At 48.3% G+C, this 18,672-nt stretch overlaps 1 protein-coding gene across 1 annotated transcript in view; it reads right to left on the bottom strand.

The window, feature by feature from the left end:
* HACL1 (2-hydroxyacyl-CoA lyase 1) overlaps positions 1-18,672 on the bottom strand; it is a 148,474-nt gene that overhangs the window by 34,229 nt on the left and 95,573 nt on the right. The window contains exon 11 of the mRNA XM_086942194.1: positions 11,175-11,258. Within this exon, the coding sequence (XP_086798320.1) occupies positions 11,175-11,258 (84 nt within the window). The remainder of the gene's footprint in view (positions 1-11,174; positions 11,259-18,672) is intronic.

Here is an 18,672-nt window from a genome sequence, read left to right as displayed (position 1 = left end):
GAACGAGACTGACCTGCATTCACTTCTACTAAGCCATACTGCCCTTTTCGACTCTTTCGCTCCTCACCTGCCACACCCGATTTTTTTCACCTGAGCACCGTGAAACAATGGTACTCTTGTCAGCTGTGCATTAATTAAACAATATCACCATTTCACAAATAACATTCAATTGCACAGTGTGACACATAACAGAGCAGGCAACAATCCACCACATCTCTCTAGAGCAGTACTTCGCAACGTGGCCAAACTTTAACCGTGAGCACTGTGTTTTATTTTCTATACCGGACATACGCTGGCTCAAAATTAACATGAAAAGGTGGGTGAGTGAGTAAGTGAAGGGATGTGTGGATGGCTGGATGAATTCGTGAAAGGGTGAATGGATGAATGAACAATTGAATAGATGGATAATGAGAGAGGATGGATGAATTGATGAGTGAGTGGAAGGATGGAAGAGAGAAAAGGTAAATAGCTGGATGTATGGGTGGAAGGGTTGCTGGATGGGTGAGAGGGTGGATAGATGAGTGAAAGGATGGATGAGTGAAAAGGTGGATGGCTTGATGAATTGATAAGTGCAAGGGTGAATGGATGGACCGATGAGTGAAAGGGTGGATGTAAAGATGGATGAGTGAGTCACAGAGAGGGTAGATGGACAAAAGGATGAATAGATGAGTGAAGGAGTGAAAGGATAAATGGATGAGAGAAAGGATGAATAAGTGATAGGGTCAATGGATGGATTCATGAGTGGATGAGTAGATGTATGGGTGGGTGGATGGATGGAAGGAAGGATTGCTAAGTGAAAGGGTCGACGGAGAGAGGATGGATGGATGGATGACTGAAAGGGTGGATCGGTGGAAGGATGAGTGACTGGGTGGATAGATGAGTAAGTGAAAAGGTGGCTGGATGGGTGAAAGGGTACATGGCTGGATGGATGAGTGAATGGATGGATGGGTAGACGAGTGGATGGATGAGTGTACAGATGGATAGGGTGAAAGGGTGGATGGATGGATAATGGATGGATGAGTGAAAGGATGAATGAAGGGATGGATGAGTGAAATGATAGATGGAAGGATACATGATGGATAGGTTTGCAAATGGTTGAATATGTTTGGATATGGCTGGGCTTACTTAATTACTATTGCGCGACCTCTGATGTGTCTGTAAAACGTATCCAATTGTCCTGAATTTTGACCTCCTGTCCTGAATTTGTGTCCTGAATTTTGACCCTGTGTCCTGAATTTTTACACTCACCGTCCTGAATTTGCACCAATGCCAGTTGGTCACCCTAGCTACAGTGCCCTAGCGGCAGACACCACCGAAGCACCACGGCAGCGCACTCAAAAGTTGCAGCTGCGTCTGCTGGGCCTGAGAGAGTCGTTGGAATGTTACTAGTTCATCCAGAAGGTCGGTTACTGACAAAAGTAGAAAAACGCTGAAACTGCTGTTCCAGGTGACTGGACGTCTAACCGCACTCGAGAGAACTTCGAGGGATGCCAAGCCCTGTGGCCAGCATCGCCTCACCAAGCATGTGGACTGAGAAGTAGCTCCCCGTCAACCACACAGTTTCTTCAGCATCCTACAGCTCTTAGGAAGTTAATGGCAAAGAGCCACTGACGCTGGAACTGGCCTGGAAACTGTCTCTCGTCGAGGTAAATATATTGTTGACCTTGTTGGTCTAACTTACTGGCTCCATGCTGGAGTTGGTCGTGTAAATTAACTGTAAGTAACTGCGCATTGATACTTACCTCCGTTTTTCTTGAATACATTTCTAAATGTCAAATTCGTTGACTTTACCAATGATTGTTTGCAGTTAAATAAAAACTATTAATTTACTATATCTTGCACAATCTGTATCTCCGTAACCTACCGGTAGATCTTTTTCATTTTAGTGACAAAAATTATATCAAAATCGACTGTATTTGTTGATAAATTAGTGTTGAATTGTAATTGCTTTGGTACAGTTTAAATGCTTGGCACGTGTTATTGTATGTAAGCCCGACAGCTCAGAGCCACAACTGCCTAGGGTTGAGCTAAACATTTAACAAACGAAACCTAATAGCCCTAAAGGGGTTGGTGAGTGCCACCCCATATAATTCACCCCATATCCTCACAATACATTTGAAATTCAGTCCCTAACAAATGAACATTACAACTTTTGGGAGACAAAGAGATAAGAGGAAAAATGCCTTGACGTAGTCTTTGTAGGACAGGAACGGGACAGACTAGGTTCCATCACTTAAAATGAACTGGATGACAGACAGTCACTTTAGCAATATACACAAATACATAGACACTCACAGGTGATCGTGCCACTCACTCAATGCACTGAACACAACAGCCCTCATGGCTGGTACCACAAATGCTGAAACTGGGAAATTCTACTAGATAGACTTCTGAAAGCAGTTACAGCCTAAAAGGTCAATTAAATTCCAAATGTTCCACCGATTCCTTCAGTTAATTAATTTACAGCCGAAGCATTGATTTTACTCCTTAAAAAAAGGCCTGTGCTAAAGCTCAGATGAGGTACAGTATATGTATGTGGAAATCGCCACCTCTTGCATTATTTATGCAGGGCGACAGCCTTTACCACAAAGTTTTTACTACGAAATGCAAGTACAATGCATTTTTTACATCGAAATGACTTTTACCACAATAGTCTTTACCAAGCAAGTCTTTACAAAGCATATATGTTTTTAATGATGACTGTGCGGTAATTAGTTCATATATATAATTTAAGGGTAAATAAAAAAGGTTTTTTGAGGGTCCCCCCAAAAAGTAAACCTGTAATCTACATAAATGTAATTTAAAAAAAAAATTATATATATAGTAAACAATGGCCTTGCAGCTTGGGAGATCACTCAACGGCGCTCGTGTGTGATGCAGCCTCCCTCCTTACTTCACATCATTTTTCGTTTTTGCCCAACGCGTTTCAAGATAGAAAACCTCTTCTTCTGGGGCCTGGGGCTGTGAATAAAAAAACATCTGAGTCTCGCATACCATTTCCGGTTTTATTTCATTCTTGCACCTCCCTCCAATGATGTATGGCACAGTTCAAGGCATTATGGTGCATGATGGGACATTTAGTTCTCAGTGCGAGAGTCAGATAGTAATTCCATGTTTTTTTCACCTTTTTAGTTCATATTGTTACCTTAGTAGGTTGTTTTTCATTCAGGCAGGCTTAATTAGCATATTCAGCACCGTGCTCAGCAGGTTTGAAGGGTTTAATCCTGAAGCCTCACTTAGCTGGATATATATATATATATTTAGTTACAATATTGTTTTAAGATTTATTGTATAATTTTTGAACAGTAGATGTGAGTGTTAGACTATGACAGCGCTAGGAGTCAATGGAACGGACTCCTTTCAAGCTCTGCCCCGGGTGTCGTGCAAAATTTCCACGCACTGACTTGCACGAAGTGTGCAACCTCTGTCTGTCCCCAGAACACGACGAGAAAGACTGCGACGCATGCGAATCGTTTCGATCGAAGAAGATGCTTTGTGACCGTCGGGCTCAACGTCACGAGATGCAACATTAAAGCGGCTCCGCACCGGACATCTTCAGTGAAAATTCCAACACAGAACATCACGCTCAAGGAGCCAAGGAAGAAGAACACCATATCTCGGTGTCCGAAGCCAACTCCGACATGGAAGAAGAGGAGCAGGTTACTCCAGGTCAGCGTACCATGACTAAATATACCTCTTTGCCTCCTTAAAAAAAACAAAGAAAAAGGCTCCGGTCCCTACTCTGCCTTCGGGCCAAGATCGGCACCAACAAAAAGTTTTAGACGACCCACCCTCAGGCCCAGCACCGAAACACAAAGAAAAGCCTTCCAGCTCGGGCTCGAGGCAGCACCATATTGGTGCCACAAAAACACCTTCGGCACCGAAACCCAAACCGAAACATCTCTCAGTGACAATCCCATCGTTACCGAAGAAGCCACCTTCGGCACGAAAGGTTCGGAGCCGAAACCTTCGACGCCTGAAACCGGCGAGTAAAGACAAAGACACTCCGTCTAAAGAGCCTCGGCCCATTGCCCTCCCTTCGGGTCCGAAACAGAAAAAGCTGGTGATAAATCCAGATATGGGTCATATCCATGCCACCCTTCCAAAAAGAAAATAGACCAGCCAGAGGATTACCGCATTCCTCTCAAAAGGATAAGTGTGGGTACTAACCCTTCTCCACCTTACATTCCACCTCCTTCCCCCACTGATCCTAACTTACTCATCACACCAACAAATACACCACTATCACCTGACCCACAGGATTACACGGCAGCTCGTGCAGTAAACACTAGCGTACTACTATGCATGCATGCTTGGTTGAGAATCTCAGGATTCATGCCTGAGGTGCAAACCTCCATTCTCAATCAACCGTTTGGCAAGGAGCATCTCCTTGGCCCAGCAGTTGATACCTCGCTGGAGAAAATGAAAAAAGACACGGAGGTCGTAAAGTCCATGGGGGCTTTGCAGTTATCTACAAATAGGGGTTCCTTTCGTCGCTCCTTTTACAAAGGTGGCTACAAAAATGTATCTGCAAAAACTCCCTCCTCCTCTTACAAGGGTAACAACCAATCGCCCTCATCAAGAGGCTATTTTAGAGGAAACAACTCCACATGCACTTCCTTGCAAACAAACAATGACTTCCTTCGTTACCCCCGATCATTCCACTCCTGTCGGGGGACGTCTCTCTCAATTCCTACTTGTCTGGAATTCAATCACCTCAGACAAGTGGGTACTACAAATTATCCAAAATAGTTACTGCCTAGAGCTTACAGACATTCCCACAAATATTCCTCCAACATCACATACAATGTCACAAGAACGTATCACCCTCCTAAGGCAAGAGGTTCTCTCTATTTTGGAAAAACATGCTATAGAGCCGGTCCCCTTACAATACCAAGGGACCGGGGTATACGCCCAGTACTTCTTAATTCCCAAAGAAGACAGCTCTCTCAGGCCTATACTAGACTAAATCTATACATTCAGTCGAACTACTTTCACATGGTCACACTCCAGCAAGTACTCCTACTATTTCAACAAGGCGACTTTCTATCCACTCTGGTCTTAAAGGACGTCTATTTCCATACACCCTGCTCACCGCAAATACCTCAGGTTTGTGGTAGAGGCCAGCATTATCAATTGAAGGTCCTCCCATTCGCAGTAACTACCGCACCCAGGGTTTTCACAAAGTGCTTGGCAATAGTTGCAGCTTTTTTACGAAGAGAGCACATTCACATCTTCCGATACCTAGACAATTGGCACATAAAAGCCAGCTCGCAACAAAGCTGCCTACGCCACACTCAAAAAACAACTACTCCACAACCTTGGGTTCACCGTAAACCTGACCAAGTCATGTACAACTGTTAGACCTGGCATCATTGGCGTGGGTCTCCCTTCCTCTTTTCGCTGCCTATCTTTTATGTTGGCTGGATTTAGATGCTCTGGGCACTGTGCCACTGCTAATCAGTGCCACAGCGCGAATGCTCCCTGTGTAAAGATGACTGTATGAATTGGGATAACCATAATGCTAGGTCTGAGTAGCATGTTCTAATAGCGAGCTACCCTCCATTTCACCGTTTACTATTGTGAAGCTATCCGTTCTCATAGGCCGGAATGGGCAGGCTGAGGATTACCTTCCATAATCCAATCTGACCCCAGGAACCTGATAGGAAATTCGAATTTGATATGTTTAAGCTCAGGACAGTGAGATACACCTTTTTATAAGGACCATTTAGAAAATACAGTGTTCGAAAATGCCTCTTCTGGAAATGAGGTATTTTCTTGCCTAAGCTTTCCTGTAGGCTTTGCTAGTATGTGTATTGGACGTCTGGTTTTGGAGCAGCAGGGCCAACTGGGTCAGACCTGGCTGGAGAGAGAGAGATTGGCATGCAGAGCGTGGGGAGGGGTGACTCTTTGATCTGAGCAGGGCCATGCCTGGCAAGGTGAATGATGGCTCCACCTCCCACTGGGCGTCTGATAGCAGCCCCCCTCATTCTGAAAGGGCAGGATGTCACCTCATAAAACAAGTGCTCCTGACCCCACCGAACTGGTTCTGGCTGGATTCAGTGATTCGTGACTTTAGAGAACTAGGACTTTTTAGGTATACAACGCTGCGATGAAACCTTTTCCGGGTGGTCCTTCTGGATGTCGAGACGAAACTCTGTCTGAATAAACAGAGGAAAGGACTTTGATACTTTCACTAAGCTTGCTGAAGAAACTACCCAAGGGCCTGAAACGATAGCGCCTCCTGCTGAAGTCTCAGGGACATTAGACTTCACCCCATCAGCCGTTGGCATTCCTGTGTGATTAATTCTTTTTGCAGGGGAGGCCTCCGTCGAGTAATTCGGAGCCTCTAGTTCTACTGTGAGGACCGGGACTGGTAGCCCTTTGCTGAGTCTGTGTGGGCCGCTGCAGCTAAGAGAGCGCTGCCACCGCTGAGAGCCCGCCTTAATTTGAACCTTCAGAACCTACGCTGGATCTGTGTTGACCGCTGCAGCTAAGAGAAAGCTGCTGCAGTTGAGAGCCCAGCTTAATTTGAACCTTCAGAACCTTTGCTGAATCTGGGTGGGCCGCTGCAGCTAAGAGAGTTGCTGCCGCTGAGAGCCCGCCTTAATTTGAACCTTCGGAACGTTTGCTGAATCTGAGTGGGCCGCCACAGCTTAGAGAGAGCTGTTGCCACTGAGTGCCCACCGTTGTGCCAGCCTGGTCGATATCATCCTTTGTCCTGTGGGCCGCCGCAGCTAAGAGAGCTGCTGCCGCTGAGTGCCCGCACCCTTGGCCAACTTTGCATCATCGTGATTTGTCCTGTGGGCTGTCGCAGATAAGGGAGCTGCCGCCGCTGTGTGCCCGCATCTTGTTCCCCATTGTCAAAGATTGTCGCTATCGTCCCGTGCGCCGCCGCAGCTAAGAGCCTGCACCTTTACCAACTTTGCATCACTGTGATTTGTCCCGTGGGCCACCGCAGCTAAGAGAGAGCTGCTGCCGCTGAGTGCCCACACCTTTGCCAACTTTGCCTCATCGTGATTTGTCCTGTGGGCCATACCAGATAACAGAGAGCCGCCGCGAGTCCACCACAGAGCTGCACGACGCGAGTCATCGCCACCACCAGCCCCGGCAGCCACGTGCTGCTGTCGCTGAGAGCCTGCTTGTCCCAGAGTGCCCGAATCATTGGGGGTGCATGCTGCGGACCACTTCAGCCAAGACATGTGGTCACTGGGAGTCCGCCTGTCCCCGTCTCCGCTTCTTCGAGAAGCTGCGTGGTGTATCCACTTCGAACCGCAGGTACCTGGTGCACAATGGGTCTCGTAGGCCCCAGCCTTGAACTCAGTCAGCGCCACATTCTGGTGGATAACTTAGTGCCTTCTTAAGTCCCTTCTGATTTACGTGCATTGTGGCTTGTTAAAACGCTTTGAGAGTCTTGAGTTAAACCTTAGATAAAGATACTATTTTTCTATACCTACTTGAGTGGTGTCCTTTTGTGGTGTTGTTACTGCCTTATTGTGCATGGTCATAAAAGCTTCACATACTGCCTCTGAGATAGGCCTAACTGCTTGTGCTACGTTACCACCGGGTTGAGCAGGGGTTATCAAAACGGGGTAGCCCTCTTGCCCTGACTTAGGAAGATGGGTCCCTATTTGGACATTGGCGCCAGCCATTGACAACCAGAGACCCCCCATTTCTAACAACAACCATCCAACATACAGGTGTATCTAGGAGCCATAATAAACACTCAATAACTCTAGCATGTCCCATCCCAGCCAGAATCCGCAACATGCAGACTCTAATCTTTCAGTTTCGGTCCCAACACACATTACCAGTTCGAGTGTTCATGCAGGAATGATGGAGTCTTGCATCCTAATCGTCCCTTATGCAAGACTTCAAATGCTTCCCCTCCAGGAATGTTAAGCACATCAGTGGAACCAGGCCCAGGGGTCGGTTATCAGATCTAGTGTTGGTGGACGGCTGCAACCATCGCTCTCTGCAGTGGTGGAATACACAAAACCTTTTAAAAGGGCGGCCCTTCATCGACCCAGTTCCACACATAGTGCTAACAGCAGATGCCTCGCTCACTGGCTGGGGAGCTCATCTCTAATAACCTATCATTCAGGGCATGTGGACTCTGCTACAAAAGCAGCTCCACATAAACCATCTAGAGCTGCTAGCGATGTTTCTAGCTCTCAAAGCGTTTCAACTTCATCTAGTAGGCAAATCTGTCCTAATTCGCACAGATAACATGACAGCATGTACTACATACAAGAACAGGGGGGGACAGACTCTCCAGCTGTCACAACTAGCTCAGACCATCTGGAGATGTGCTAAAAGTCACAAAATGTATCTCCTTGTGAACACCTTCCAGGAGTCAACAACCAGATTGCAGATCTGCTCAGTCGTCAACGACAACAGATCCACGAATGGAACTCCACCCTCAGGTTCTCCTCCCATTCTTCCAAATTTGGGGCTTCACAGAGATAGATCTGTTCGCCACACACCTAAACACTAAATGCCCAAGCTTTGCATCCAGGTATCCACACCCATTGTCCAAAGGCAATGCACTATGGATGAACTGGTTTGGGATATTTGCTTAAGCTTTTCTACCTCTCTCACTCATTCCATAAGTGGTTCGGAAGCTCAGACAGCAGTCCCTGACACTTATCCTGGTTGATCCCACATGGGCCCGTCAACCCTGGTTCACAACACTGTTGGAGTTATCAGTAGTTCCTCACTAAAAACTTCATCTTACTCCCAACCTCCTCACTCAGAGCCAGGAAGACATCAGGCATCCATCCCAGTCATCTCAAACCTGCGATCTGGCACCTGAAATCTTAGAGTTTGGCTACCTCAATCTTACTCAGAAAAAAAAAAGATCCACCTCAAAGAGGTTCTCGGTGAGCCAAATGATAAGAGGCATACACAGTGTTTGTTAAAATACCCCTCACACACCAAAAGGGCCCTTGGTGTCATGCTTCATCATCGGGGTCTTCCCGCCCAACAGCGGGACGGGGCGTGCTACGACTGGTGACTACGCTGGTGCACTTTTTAGATTGTAAGTGCTATGTGTAGTGTATTTTGAGTGAGTGAAGTAGGGTCAGGGGTGAATGGTAGGGTGAGATTAAAAAATACCTGGCCTTATAAATTTAAAATTTGTATTAGTCATAGGCTGGTATTATTAAAAGTGGTGTGTCGGAGAAACCAGGCTAATAATGCGCTAGTTCTCCCGATGTTGAAGCATGACACCAAGGGCCCTTTTGGTGTGTGAGGGGTATTTTAACAAACACTGTGTATGCCTCTTATCATTGAGCTCACAGAGAACCTCTTAGAGGTGGATCTTTTTGTTTTCTGAATACCATTGCATGGAGGAGGGTGCATCCACCATAGTGCTCTCTAGCACTACCTCTTCACTCCCTCATCTTTGATCTTTTGACTTTTTTTACCTCAATCTTACGCCATATTGCATGAATATCATCAAAGAGGCTAGGCGTCCGACCACAAGAGCATGCTATGCAGCAAAGTGGAAGCGGTTTGTGATATACTGTAATAACAATCAAATTAACCCGCTTGATGCTTCAATACAAAACATCATTTGCCATCAATTACATCTACAGTGTACTAATTTAGCGTACATATCCATACTCTTACATCTTGCTGCAATAGCTGCATAACATCTGTCTCTTTTTAGAGTGCCTGCTATTATAGCATTTATGGCGGTACTTAAAAGAATCATTCCCCCAAGACTTCCACCTGCTCCAGTGTGGAATCTCAACATTGTCTTTACCAGACTAATGGGTCCACCTTATGAGCCATTGCATAGATGTGAACTGCAATTTATCACTTGGAAGGTAGCTTTCACATCACTGAGGAGAGTGGGTGAGCTCCAGACACTAACCGTAGAAGAACCATTTTTACCACCAAACTAAAGTGGTTCTTCGGACCAACCCAAAGTTCCTACCTAAAGTAATTTCTGCCTTTCATATCAACCAACCTGTTGAGTTGTCTGTGTTCTTCCCTCAACCAGATTCTGTGGCAGAGTGTGCTCTACACACCTTGGATGTGAAAAGAGCATTACTCTACTACATTGAAAGGACAAAACATTTCCGTAAGACCAAGCTACTATTGGTTGCTTTTGCTCCACCACATAAAGGCAATCCTATATCAAAATCAGGTATTGCACGGTGGATAGTCAAGTGCATTTAAACATGCTATTTTAAAGCAAAACGCACATTAACAATACCCCCAGAGCGTACTCCACTCGTACAATAGGGGCCTCTGTGGCATTTTTAGGAAATACACCCATAGATTACATTTGCAAAGCTGCAACATGGTCTACACCACACACATTTACAAAACACTATTGTGTAGATGTCTTAGCTAGACAAGCAGCTAGGGTGGGCCAAGCAGTTTTACGTACACTATTTCAAACAGCTGAAACAGCTACAGGTTAGCCACTGCTTTGGGAAATAACTGTTATATAGGCTACGCACAGCATGTGATCTACAGCTCACATGCCTCAAACAGAAAATGCTACTTACCACAGTATGTATCTGTTCTTGGCATGTAGAGCTGTAGAGTCACATGTGCCCACCCACCTCCCCCGTTACCTATACCTGTTGTAGTCCTATCTTGCTTAGATACAATATACATGGACATCTCCCTTTGCTACTCTTACTAACTCCATCATCACACTCTGCGCTAAAACAATCCAACGATGGAGTTGATGCCCATGCGCACTATCACCGAAAGGAGGAGGCATCTACCTCGTGGCTGGAAAGACTTCTTCGAAGAAGGACAAAGTGCTATCACCCGGACCCAACACTAGTTGGCGAGCTATGCACAGCATGTGGATCTATAGCTCTACAAGCCAAGAACAGATGCATACTGTGGCAAGTAGCATTTTCCTTTCAGCATCAGCATCATTGTAATAAAAAATATAAACTGCAGGTATCTGCACTCTCCTGCACCCATGGGTGAAAAAGAATCTAAAAATGTTGGCAGTCACGCCCTGGGGGCTGTGGGCTTCCAGTCAATGTCAAGTGGGCCCGCCTATGGTCGACGCTCAAAAGTAAAGATTTATTTTTTCAAATAACATTGCTACATCTAATGACAAATGGCAGAATAATGCACCGAATGTGAATAGGCACATGTTGAGAACAGAGAATTGCTTCTGAAAGTCTCTATGTTACCTGCTTAGTGACAGCATCAACATCTCCCAATAGACACACAGCGGGCTTCACACTGTTCCCCAGTTCTTCAGCACAAATGTCCACCTGTGGACAGAGAGGAAACAGCAGGTTACCCACCACTGACCAGGAGGGAAAGCACATAACTGTCACTCATTGAGGCAGTACTGAAAGCATGTCACCCATCACTTACTGACCAAGAGGGAGAGCACACAACTGTCACTCATTGAGCCAGTACTGTAAGCAAGTCACCCATCACTCACTGAATCAAGACAGTAAACTATCATTGTTCGTCCACAGACCCAGTACCAGAAGCACATCATTCTCCACTCACTGAGCAGAACAGCACATCACTCACTGCTCAATTAACTAGAGCAGTGAGCATGCACTCCCTGAGGCAGGAGGGGAAGCACATCATTGTCTGCTCAGGGAGATAGTTATAGAACGCTTGTCACCCATCGCTCACTTGGCAGAAACCACATCCGGAGTAGCTGATTTAACTATTTGCACATTTGCCACTCGATGAGCCAGGGCAGAAAGCACCACATTGACCATTCCTTGAGCTGGTCCAAAAAGCAGTCAAATGCAAAAACAACATGGTGACCACTTGACTTAATCTCTGCCCTGCTCGAGCCGCATCCCAATTCATTGTTTTTTGCCCATCATGCAACCTCAGTTTGGACCCAGCCGTATGCAAATCAGTCTTGCCCCTTTTCTTCAAGGTAAGAGTCCAGCCCGAACTGCCAGGCCCTCGCTCAACCAGAACACCAGCAACCTAGCCAGTTCTAGCTTGATTCTAGCTTCTGCTAGGCCGGGTCCTCCCTGAACTGGAAGACAACAAACCTAGGGAATCTTCAGCCAGGTATAACTTTGTCCCAGTGGCACATATACCTGGCTTAAGTCCCGTAACTAGGGCGACACTGGTCCTAGTTTGCTTGGGTTCCTGTTCAGTGAAGACTTGGCCAGGCAGTTCAGGCTGGTCTGCTTTCATGAGGAGCAGGGTCAAGAATGATTTGCATATGGCTGAGTCCAAACTCAGATGGCACGGTGGACAAACAAATAATGGATTGGGGATTGTGAGAAGTTGGCCTGATATGTGGTGTTTCCAATTCTGGAAACACCTTGTATCAGTCCAAACAATCCCTTATGGTGTCTGGTTGTAAGTCAACCTTATTAGACAAGCTATCTTAAGGGTAGCATAGACTAAGCAGCCTTAAAGGCTTAACTCAAGAGGTCGTGTTAAGCGAGCTGTTTTACCACATACAATCCTGTAATACCAAATGAAAGGACACCACACAAGTATATATTATAAAAATATATGTGTTTATTTCTAAATTAATCCCCAGTACTCATTATGAGCAAAGGGGCACAAGCGTTAAATCAAAAGCACAGTATAACATACAAAGTTGCACAATTATGGATGAGGACAAGTGGCCACTCAAACCATATACTAAAAAAATTGTATAAGAGATACCAATCGAACAGTGGTTAGGCTTAAGGCCTAGAGAATCGCTGGGAGCAGTCAGGACTAGCAATGCTGAAGTCGGGAGAAGCCCGCGGGATTCGGGTGCAGCACGTAAAGTGCGGCTTACACCAATGCAATGTCAATGGTGCGTAAAAGTTACACAAAGTTAGTTTAAAGATACTTCAGCTGAACCTAGAGGAACAAAACTTAAGACACAGACCCTAGAGGTGTGTACCAGTGTAGGGACACCGGCGTTGCAATGTTACCTCACCCACAGGAAGTGGGTGCACAGGGTCGAAGAGGCGTCGGGTTTTGACACGCAGGTTCTTGGTGCTTGGAGCTGGAGAAGCTGCAGGCGATGGGAAGCAGAAGTGTCCGGTGTGATCCAAGGGTGGATCGAAGTCGAGATGAATCTGAAAGCAGAGGGGACAGAGTCTGGGTCACTCAGCAGTGACCAGGGTGGAACCAGGACGGAACCAGGCAATGTCGGGCGCAATCAGATGGTTGTCGAGAGGCTTCTCTCCGCTGTCACGTGGGCTCTGGGGCATCTGCGACGTCCAGGAGCAGGTCACGATCTGTCCCACGCAGGCTCTCGCCGTCAGCACCGTCGGCTTCAAGATTGCAGCAAACAGCACTTGGAAAAAGCAATCCACGGGGAACCGGGAGATTGCTTCTCACTCGGACCAGGAGGGTCAGAGTGGGGGCTCCTTTTCACAGGAGCTGGTGCAGATCTGGAGCAACCAGAAAAGCAAGTCGTTTTCAAGTTTGTCGGCACAGGGGCCACAAGCCAGCTGGCAAGTGACCGGGCCAACGCGTCAAGCCAACACAAGCAGAAGGGCCCCACGCAGCACTCGTCGAGTGTGGAGGGGGTAGCTTTGGTGCAAGTGTAGCTCAGGGTTGGGGCTTCTCAAACCCCGGTGCACAGCTTCGAGGTTCACTCGTGGGCTGCACGGTCAGCGTCTCGTGGCCTTTTCAAGATGGCGTGCCCCACGCTTCCGGTCGCCTCCACGGGTCTCAGCTCTGCAGGGACTGTGGATCGGGCTGGAGGAAGGCAGGCAAGCTTGATCTCTGTCGCTCGAGTTCCGGCGGGAACTGCAACAAAGCAAGGGTCGAGGTGCTGGTTGGTACCTGTTTGCACAGGGTGGTCACTCCTTGACCACAAGGGAGATTCTTCAGTCTTCTACGTAGAGTAGGATGTCGAAGGGTCCAGAATTCGTTTCTTATGTTTCTTCAGGATGATCTGAGTTGCATTGGCACTGCTCCCACTCTTATTCGAATCTGGTGGGCTGGACATCCTGCTAGGTCCCCTCCTATTGGTGGGACCCAGGAAGGGGGTGGTTACACCCCTTTCCTTTGATCCAGGTCACGCTGGGACTGGGGCTGGTGTGCCCCAGAACCGGTTTGGCCGGATTATGCAAGGGGCAGCCTTTTGCTCCCCAGGCAGTGTCTGGTTTCTTTGAAACCTCCCTGCTACAATCCACCATCTCCTGTCTGGGGTGGTTTGACACCGCCCTGCGACAGGAAACCCTTTGTCAAGGCCACGATTTGCTGAGTTTCGGTCAGCAGCAGGAGGCCAGACCCGTGTCTGTGGCAGAGGCATCCATTTTGTGGATCTGAGGCTCATTTTAAATCAACCGCGTTTCAGTAAAGTAACATGTCTTCTCCCTCTAGAAGGGTGGAATACTACCCCCGTCACCAGAACTGGCGAGGGGGTAGTATTCCAGTTCGTATGACACCTTACACGACATGTTTTGATAAAGCCAAACCAAAGTTGCTATATAACCGCGAGGATTATAAGGCACTTAAGAGTATATGGTATGGCATTATCCCGGATCAGCTTAGGGAGTTGTTCCCGACAGCTGTAGACAGGCTCAGCTCATGCCAGAGCTCCATCTCACATAAAACCACGCACTCTGCCTCCAGGATTGATAAGGCCTTCCATAGGAGTGACTCACAGGTTTATATGTGTCCAGATATAGGTTTAGATATAGGTATACTATATCTAAGCAAGGGGTGATTACACCCACTTGCCCCAGCTGAGTGTTCAGCCAGTTGTGTCAATTTAAGAACCAGCCAGGGGTGGCAAAAGCTATGCTTCAGCCCCTGGTAGGCCTTGGTGGCACCTATGCCCTGAGCACCAATAGTGCATGGTACAGGGGCTGACAAGGAGTCCATTTCCAATTGTGGTATGTACCTATAGCACATGTATTACAAATTTAGAGAGAGAACAGCAGGCTGGGGGTCTGATTAGTAGGCCCACAGCCTCAGTAAGTCGAAAACCAGTGAAGCAAAAAGCAAAAATTGGGGTGAGCATAGGATAGCAGACCCTACTCTCCTACAGGGATGAAGCTCGAGTGATTGCCAGTGGCTGAGATTATTTCAAGCATTTCATCTATCACTTTGTTGTTTTTGCATTTGAGTACAAAAAGTAGACCGCCGACCACTCACTAAAGCTAGGACCGAAGGAACAATGCTGGCCGCTCACTGACCAAGAGCAGAAAGCATGCCGTTCACATAGAGTGGAGCTCAAAAATCCTCACTGAGCAAGTTATCGCCGTTTTTTGCTCCACTGTGTGAGAATCTGCCAAATCCCAACATTCCCTGAACACCATTCAAGAGGCATCCAAGCAAGTGAGTCCACCACCAGCACAGGGACACCACAGTGCCCGCTTCTGCCCTCGTTTTACAAACAGGGAGCCAGAAGAACCTTAAGGGGCTTCTCCACATTATGCAGGCATCAGAATGATTGAAGCGAGGCAGAGGGAATGCAGGCATGTGCAAGATCTCATGCAGACTATAGATGTAGGGATTTTCCAAAGCGCATACGTTCATGGTTCACCATATAGGTTTCTTGACGCTATAGCGCTACTGGACTGACTGGAACACAGTAGGGAATCTAAAGGCACAGAGCAGGGTAATGTTCAGACTATTCATGCATGGGGCAGTGCGATGTGGAGTTGGGGATACACAAGCATGGGGAGTCTGCTGTGAAGCTGAAGATAGGCAGGCATGGTACAGGTTATAATCCTCGACAGGCAAGCACAGTGCAGCTGGATACAGAGTAGAGGGTATACAGTCAAAGCATCTGCCATAATCCTGGTTACAGGGACATGGAACAGTCTAATACCGAGACAAGGGCATGCAGGCATGGTTCAGGGCATATTTCTGATTATACAGGAATGGAACAGTCGGGCACGGAGCAGAGGGTGTACAGAAATGGTGCAGGGTGCGATCCTGACACAACAGACAGTGGAGTGTCTGGTGTGTATCTTAAAGTACACAGGCAGGACACTGGGCATCATGCAGATTACAGAGGTAATAAACTGAAATTGATGTAGCTGGTGGTGTATAGTGGTGTATGGATTTAGCTGGATATATAGGCCTACGCCAGCGTGATATGCAACTTGCATTGTGTGTGCGTGGTAGTATATCCGGGTTATATAGGCATAGGCCAGCGTGATGTGTAATTTGCATTGTATAGGAGTGGCAGTATTTCCGGGTTATATAGGCATGGGACAGCCTGGTAGTCCACTTTCATTGTATAGGCGTGGCAGTATATCCAGGTTATATAGGCATAGGACAGCCAGGTATGAAACTTGCATTGTACAGGCGTGGCAGTATATCCGGGTTATATAGGCATAGGCCAGCGTGATATGCAACTTGCATTGTATAGGCATTGCAGTATATCCAGGTTATATAGGCATAGGACAGCTGGATATGCTACCTGCCTTGTATGGGTGTGGCAGTATATCCGGGTAATATAGGCATAGGCATAGACCAGCATGATGTTACTTGCATTGTATAGGCGTGGCAGTATATCCGGGTTATATAAGCCTAGGACAGCCTGATATGGAATTTGCATTGTATGGGTGTGGCAGTATATCCGGGTTGTATAGGCATGGGACAGCCTGGTATTCAACTTGCATTGTATAGGTGTAGCAGTATATCCCGGTTATATAGGCATAGGCCAGCGTGATATGTAATTTGCATTTGTTGGACTTGGCCCTTCTGGCATGTTCACCCCTAAACTTTTTGCTTTTTATGGTGACCCAGTGTTAGTGATTTTTGGTTTCTGCGCACTTTACCACTGTGTCCCAGGGTAAAGTGCGTGCGTGTGGTGAGATTGGCGTGCTCTCCCATAGGAATGCATGGGGAATGTATGTGGCCATGTTAGTTCCTGATGTGTGGGGAGTGCAAGCTCTAGTTTGGTATGTGCGGTCTCGTGTGATTAAATGCTGTGCGATGATGTGTGCGGCGTGATTGTGTCTAGTGTGGAAGTGCCACTTCTAGAAGTTGGCCTGTCTGTGTATAAAAGGTGAAATGACTGGCTAGCTTGTGATTGGCTGGAGCTGGCTGGTGTGCCAGGCTCCAAGAGTCAGGATGGGTCTGCCCCAGTGGTGAATGGGAGATCTGCATGTTGATGGCTGGGGAGGAGTGCACCTGGGACCTGAATAGGGCTGGGCTTTCCCCACCCAATGCTAGCTCCACCCCCTATGGTGCGTCTAATGTCCCTAGCCTGGCCAGTGAATGGAAAGGGTGGCTGAGCACAACAAAGTGCTCCAAAACCAGTTGCATCTGGTTTTACCTTCACCCTGCACCTGAGGACAAAGGAATCTTGTGTATAAGAAGGGGCTGTGACCCCATGTAAAACGTTCTCTTCTTGGATCCTTTCTTGAGGAGGGCTGCTGCTGCTGGGTGCCAGGAGGACCGCCACTGGGACTGCCTCCCTGCCTGGAGGGCCCTGTGAGCTGGCCCCTGGGTGCAGTTTAGCCCCCCCCCCCTGCCTTGCTAAAAGACTTTTGCTGGACCTGGAGGGACTTGGGTGGTCTGCCAGTTCCTGGGGAGTGCTGGCCTCCCCTCCAAATAGCGCGTTGCACCACTGGTGCAGGTGATTCCTCCCTAGAGGGATTCCCCCGCGTGGGGATCCCCCTTTTTGCTGGTCTTCAAGGCAGGTGCCCACCCTGCATTCCGCCGAGCCAGTTCGCCGAGTTGCGGCGCGGGTGCCAACCCCGCTTCTTTGCCTACTTAGTTTGTGCCCAAGAACAGGTGCCCACCCGGTTTTATTTATTTATTTAACGGGAGCCCACCCCGTATTGAGGAGAAAGAATTCACTGCTGCAACCCAGGAGTGTTCAAAGACGTTGCCGGGCCGCTGCCATCGCGACCCGGAAATGCCCTGACAAGAAACCGAAAGCAGGAAGCCAAGCGGGCCGTCTGACTGTGGGCGGGCCGCCTGACTGTGGGCGGGCCCGCAAGATGGAAGTGAGGCCGGAAGTGAGGTGACGGGCTCCTGTGTGAACCGGAGAACCCCGTGTCTGTGAGGATAAGTGCTGCGGTCAGCGAGGCTCCCGTCTGGAAGGGAGAGCCCCGCAGCCAAAACCCAGGACCAGCGAGAGAGAGCCCTGAGGAGCGGGAGCTCTCGAGCCTGCAGCCCGCCAACGAGAAGGACTCCAGTGGAGAGGGAGTCCCGCGGCCGCCACCAGAGGAGAGCGCTGTGTTGTCCCCCCACCCCCCGGAAGAGCCCGGTAAGGAGAGGGCCTCGGGTGGGTTTTGCTGTCCCTTGAAACGGCCCCAATGGATAGCGGGCCGCTCCCTCGAGGCTCTCACAGTCTGTTTTTGAGCCTGCGAGGCTCCACCAACCTTGGGGGCACAGTATTTTTAACAGTCCCAGAGCGGGACACCCACGGGGGCATTTTGCTAGTCTGAGTCCCCCGAGTGGGACTCCCAACGATTGGGGCTTTTTCCTGTGTTAGAGCGGCCCCAGAGGCAGCGGGCCGCTCCCACGTTGTCCCACAATACATGCGGTTGTAGAGCCCACGAGGCCCAGGAGGCATTTTGGAGGGTAGAGCGGCCCCGGTTGGCAGCGGTCCGCTCCCCACAGTGAGGTGGCATTTGTTTCTTGAGCCCACGAGGCTCCCACATGTCCTTGGGCCCCATTGTTGTTCAGAGCCCCACAGGAAAGCCAGGAGGCACGCTGGTGCTGGGCTCCCCGCTACAGCTGCCCAGCACTTAGTGGGCAGCTGCTACGTTTAGGCTT

The sequence above is a fragment of the Lissotriton vulgaris genome, chromosome 10 (genome assembly GCF_964263255.1).
Source record: "Lissotriton vulgaris chromosome 10, aLisVul1.2, whole genome shotgun sequence".
NCBI lineage: Eukaryota > Metazoa > Chordata > Amphibia > Caudata > Salamandridae > Lissotriton > Lissotriton vulgaris.
This window is presented reverse-complemented; position numbering and strand designations above follow the sequence as displayed.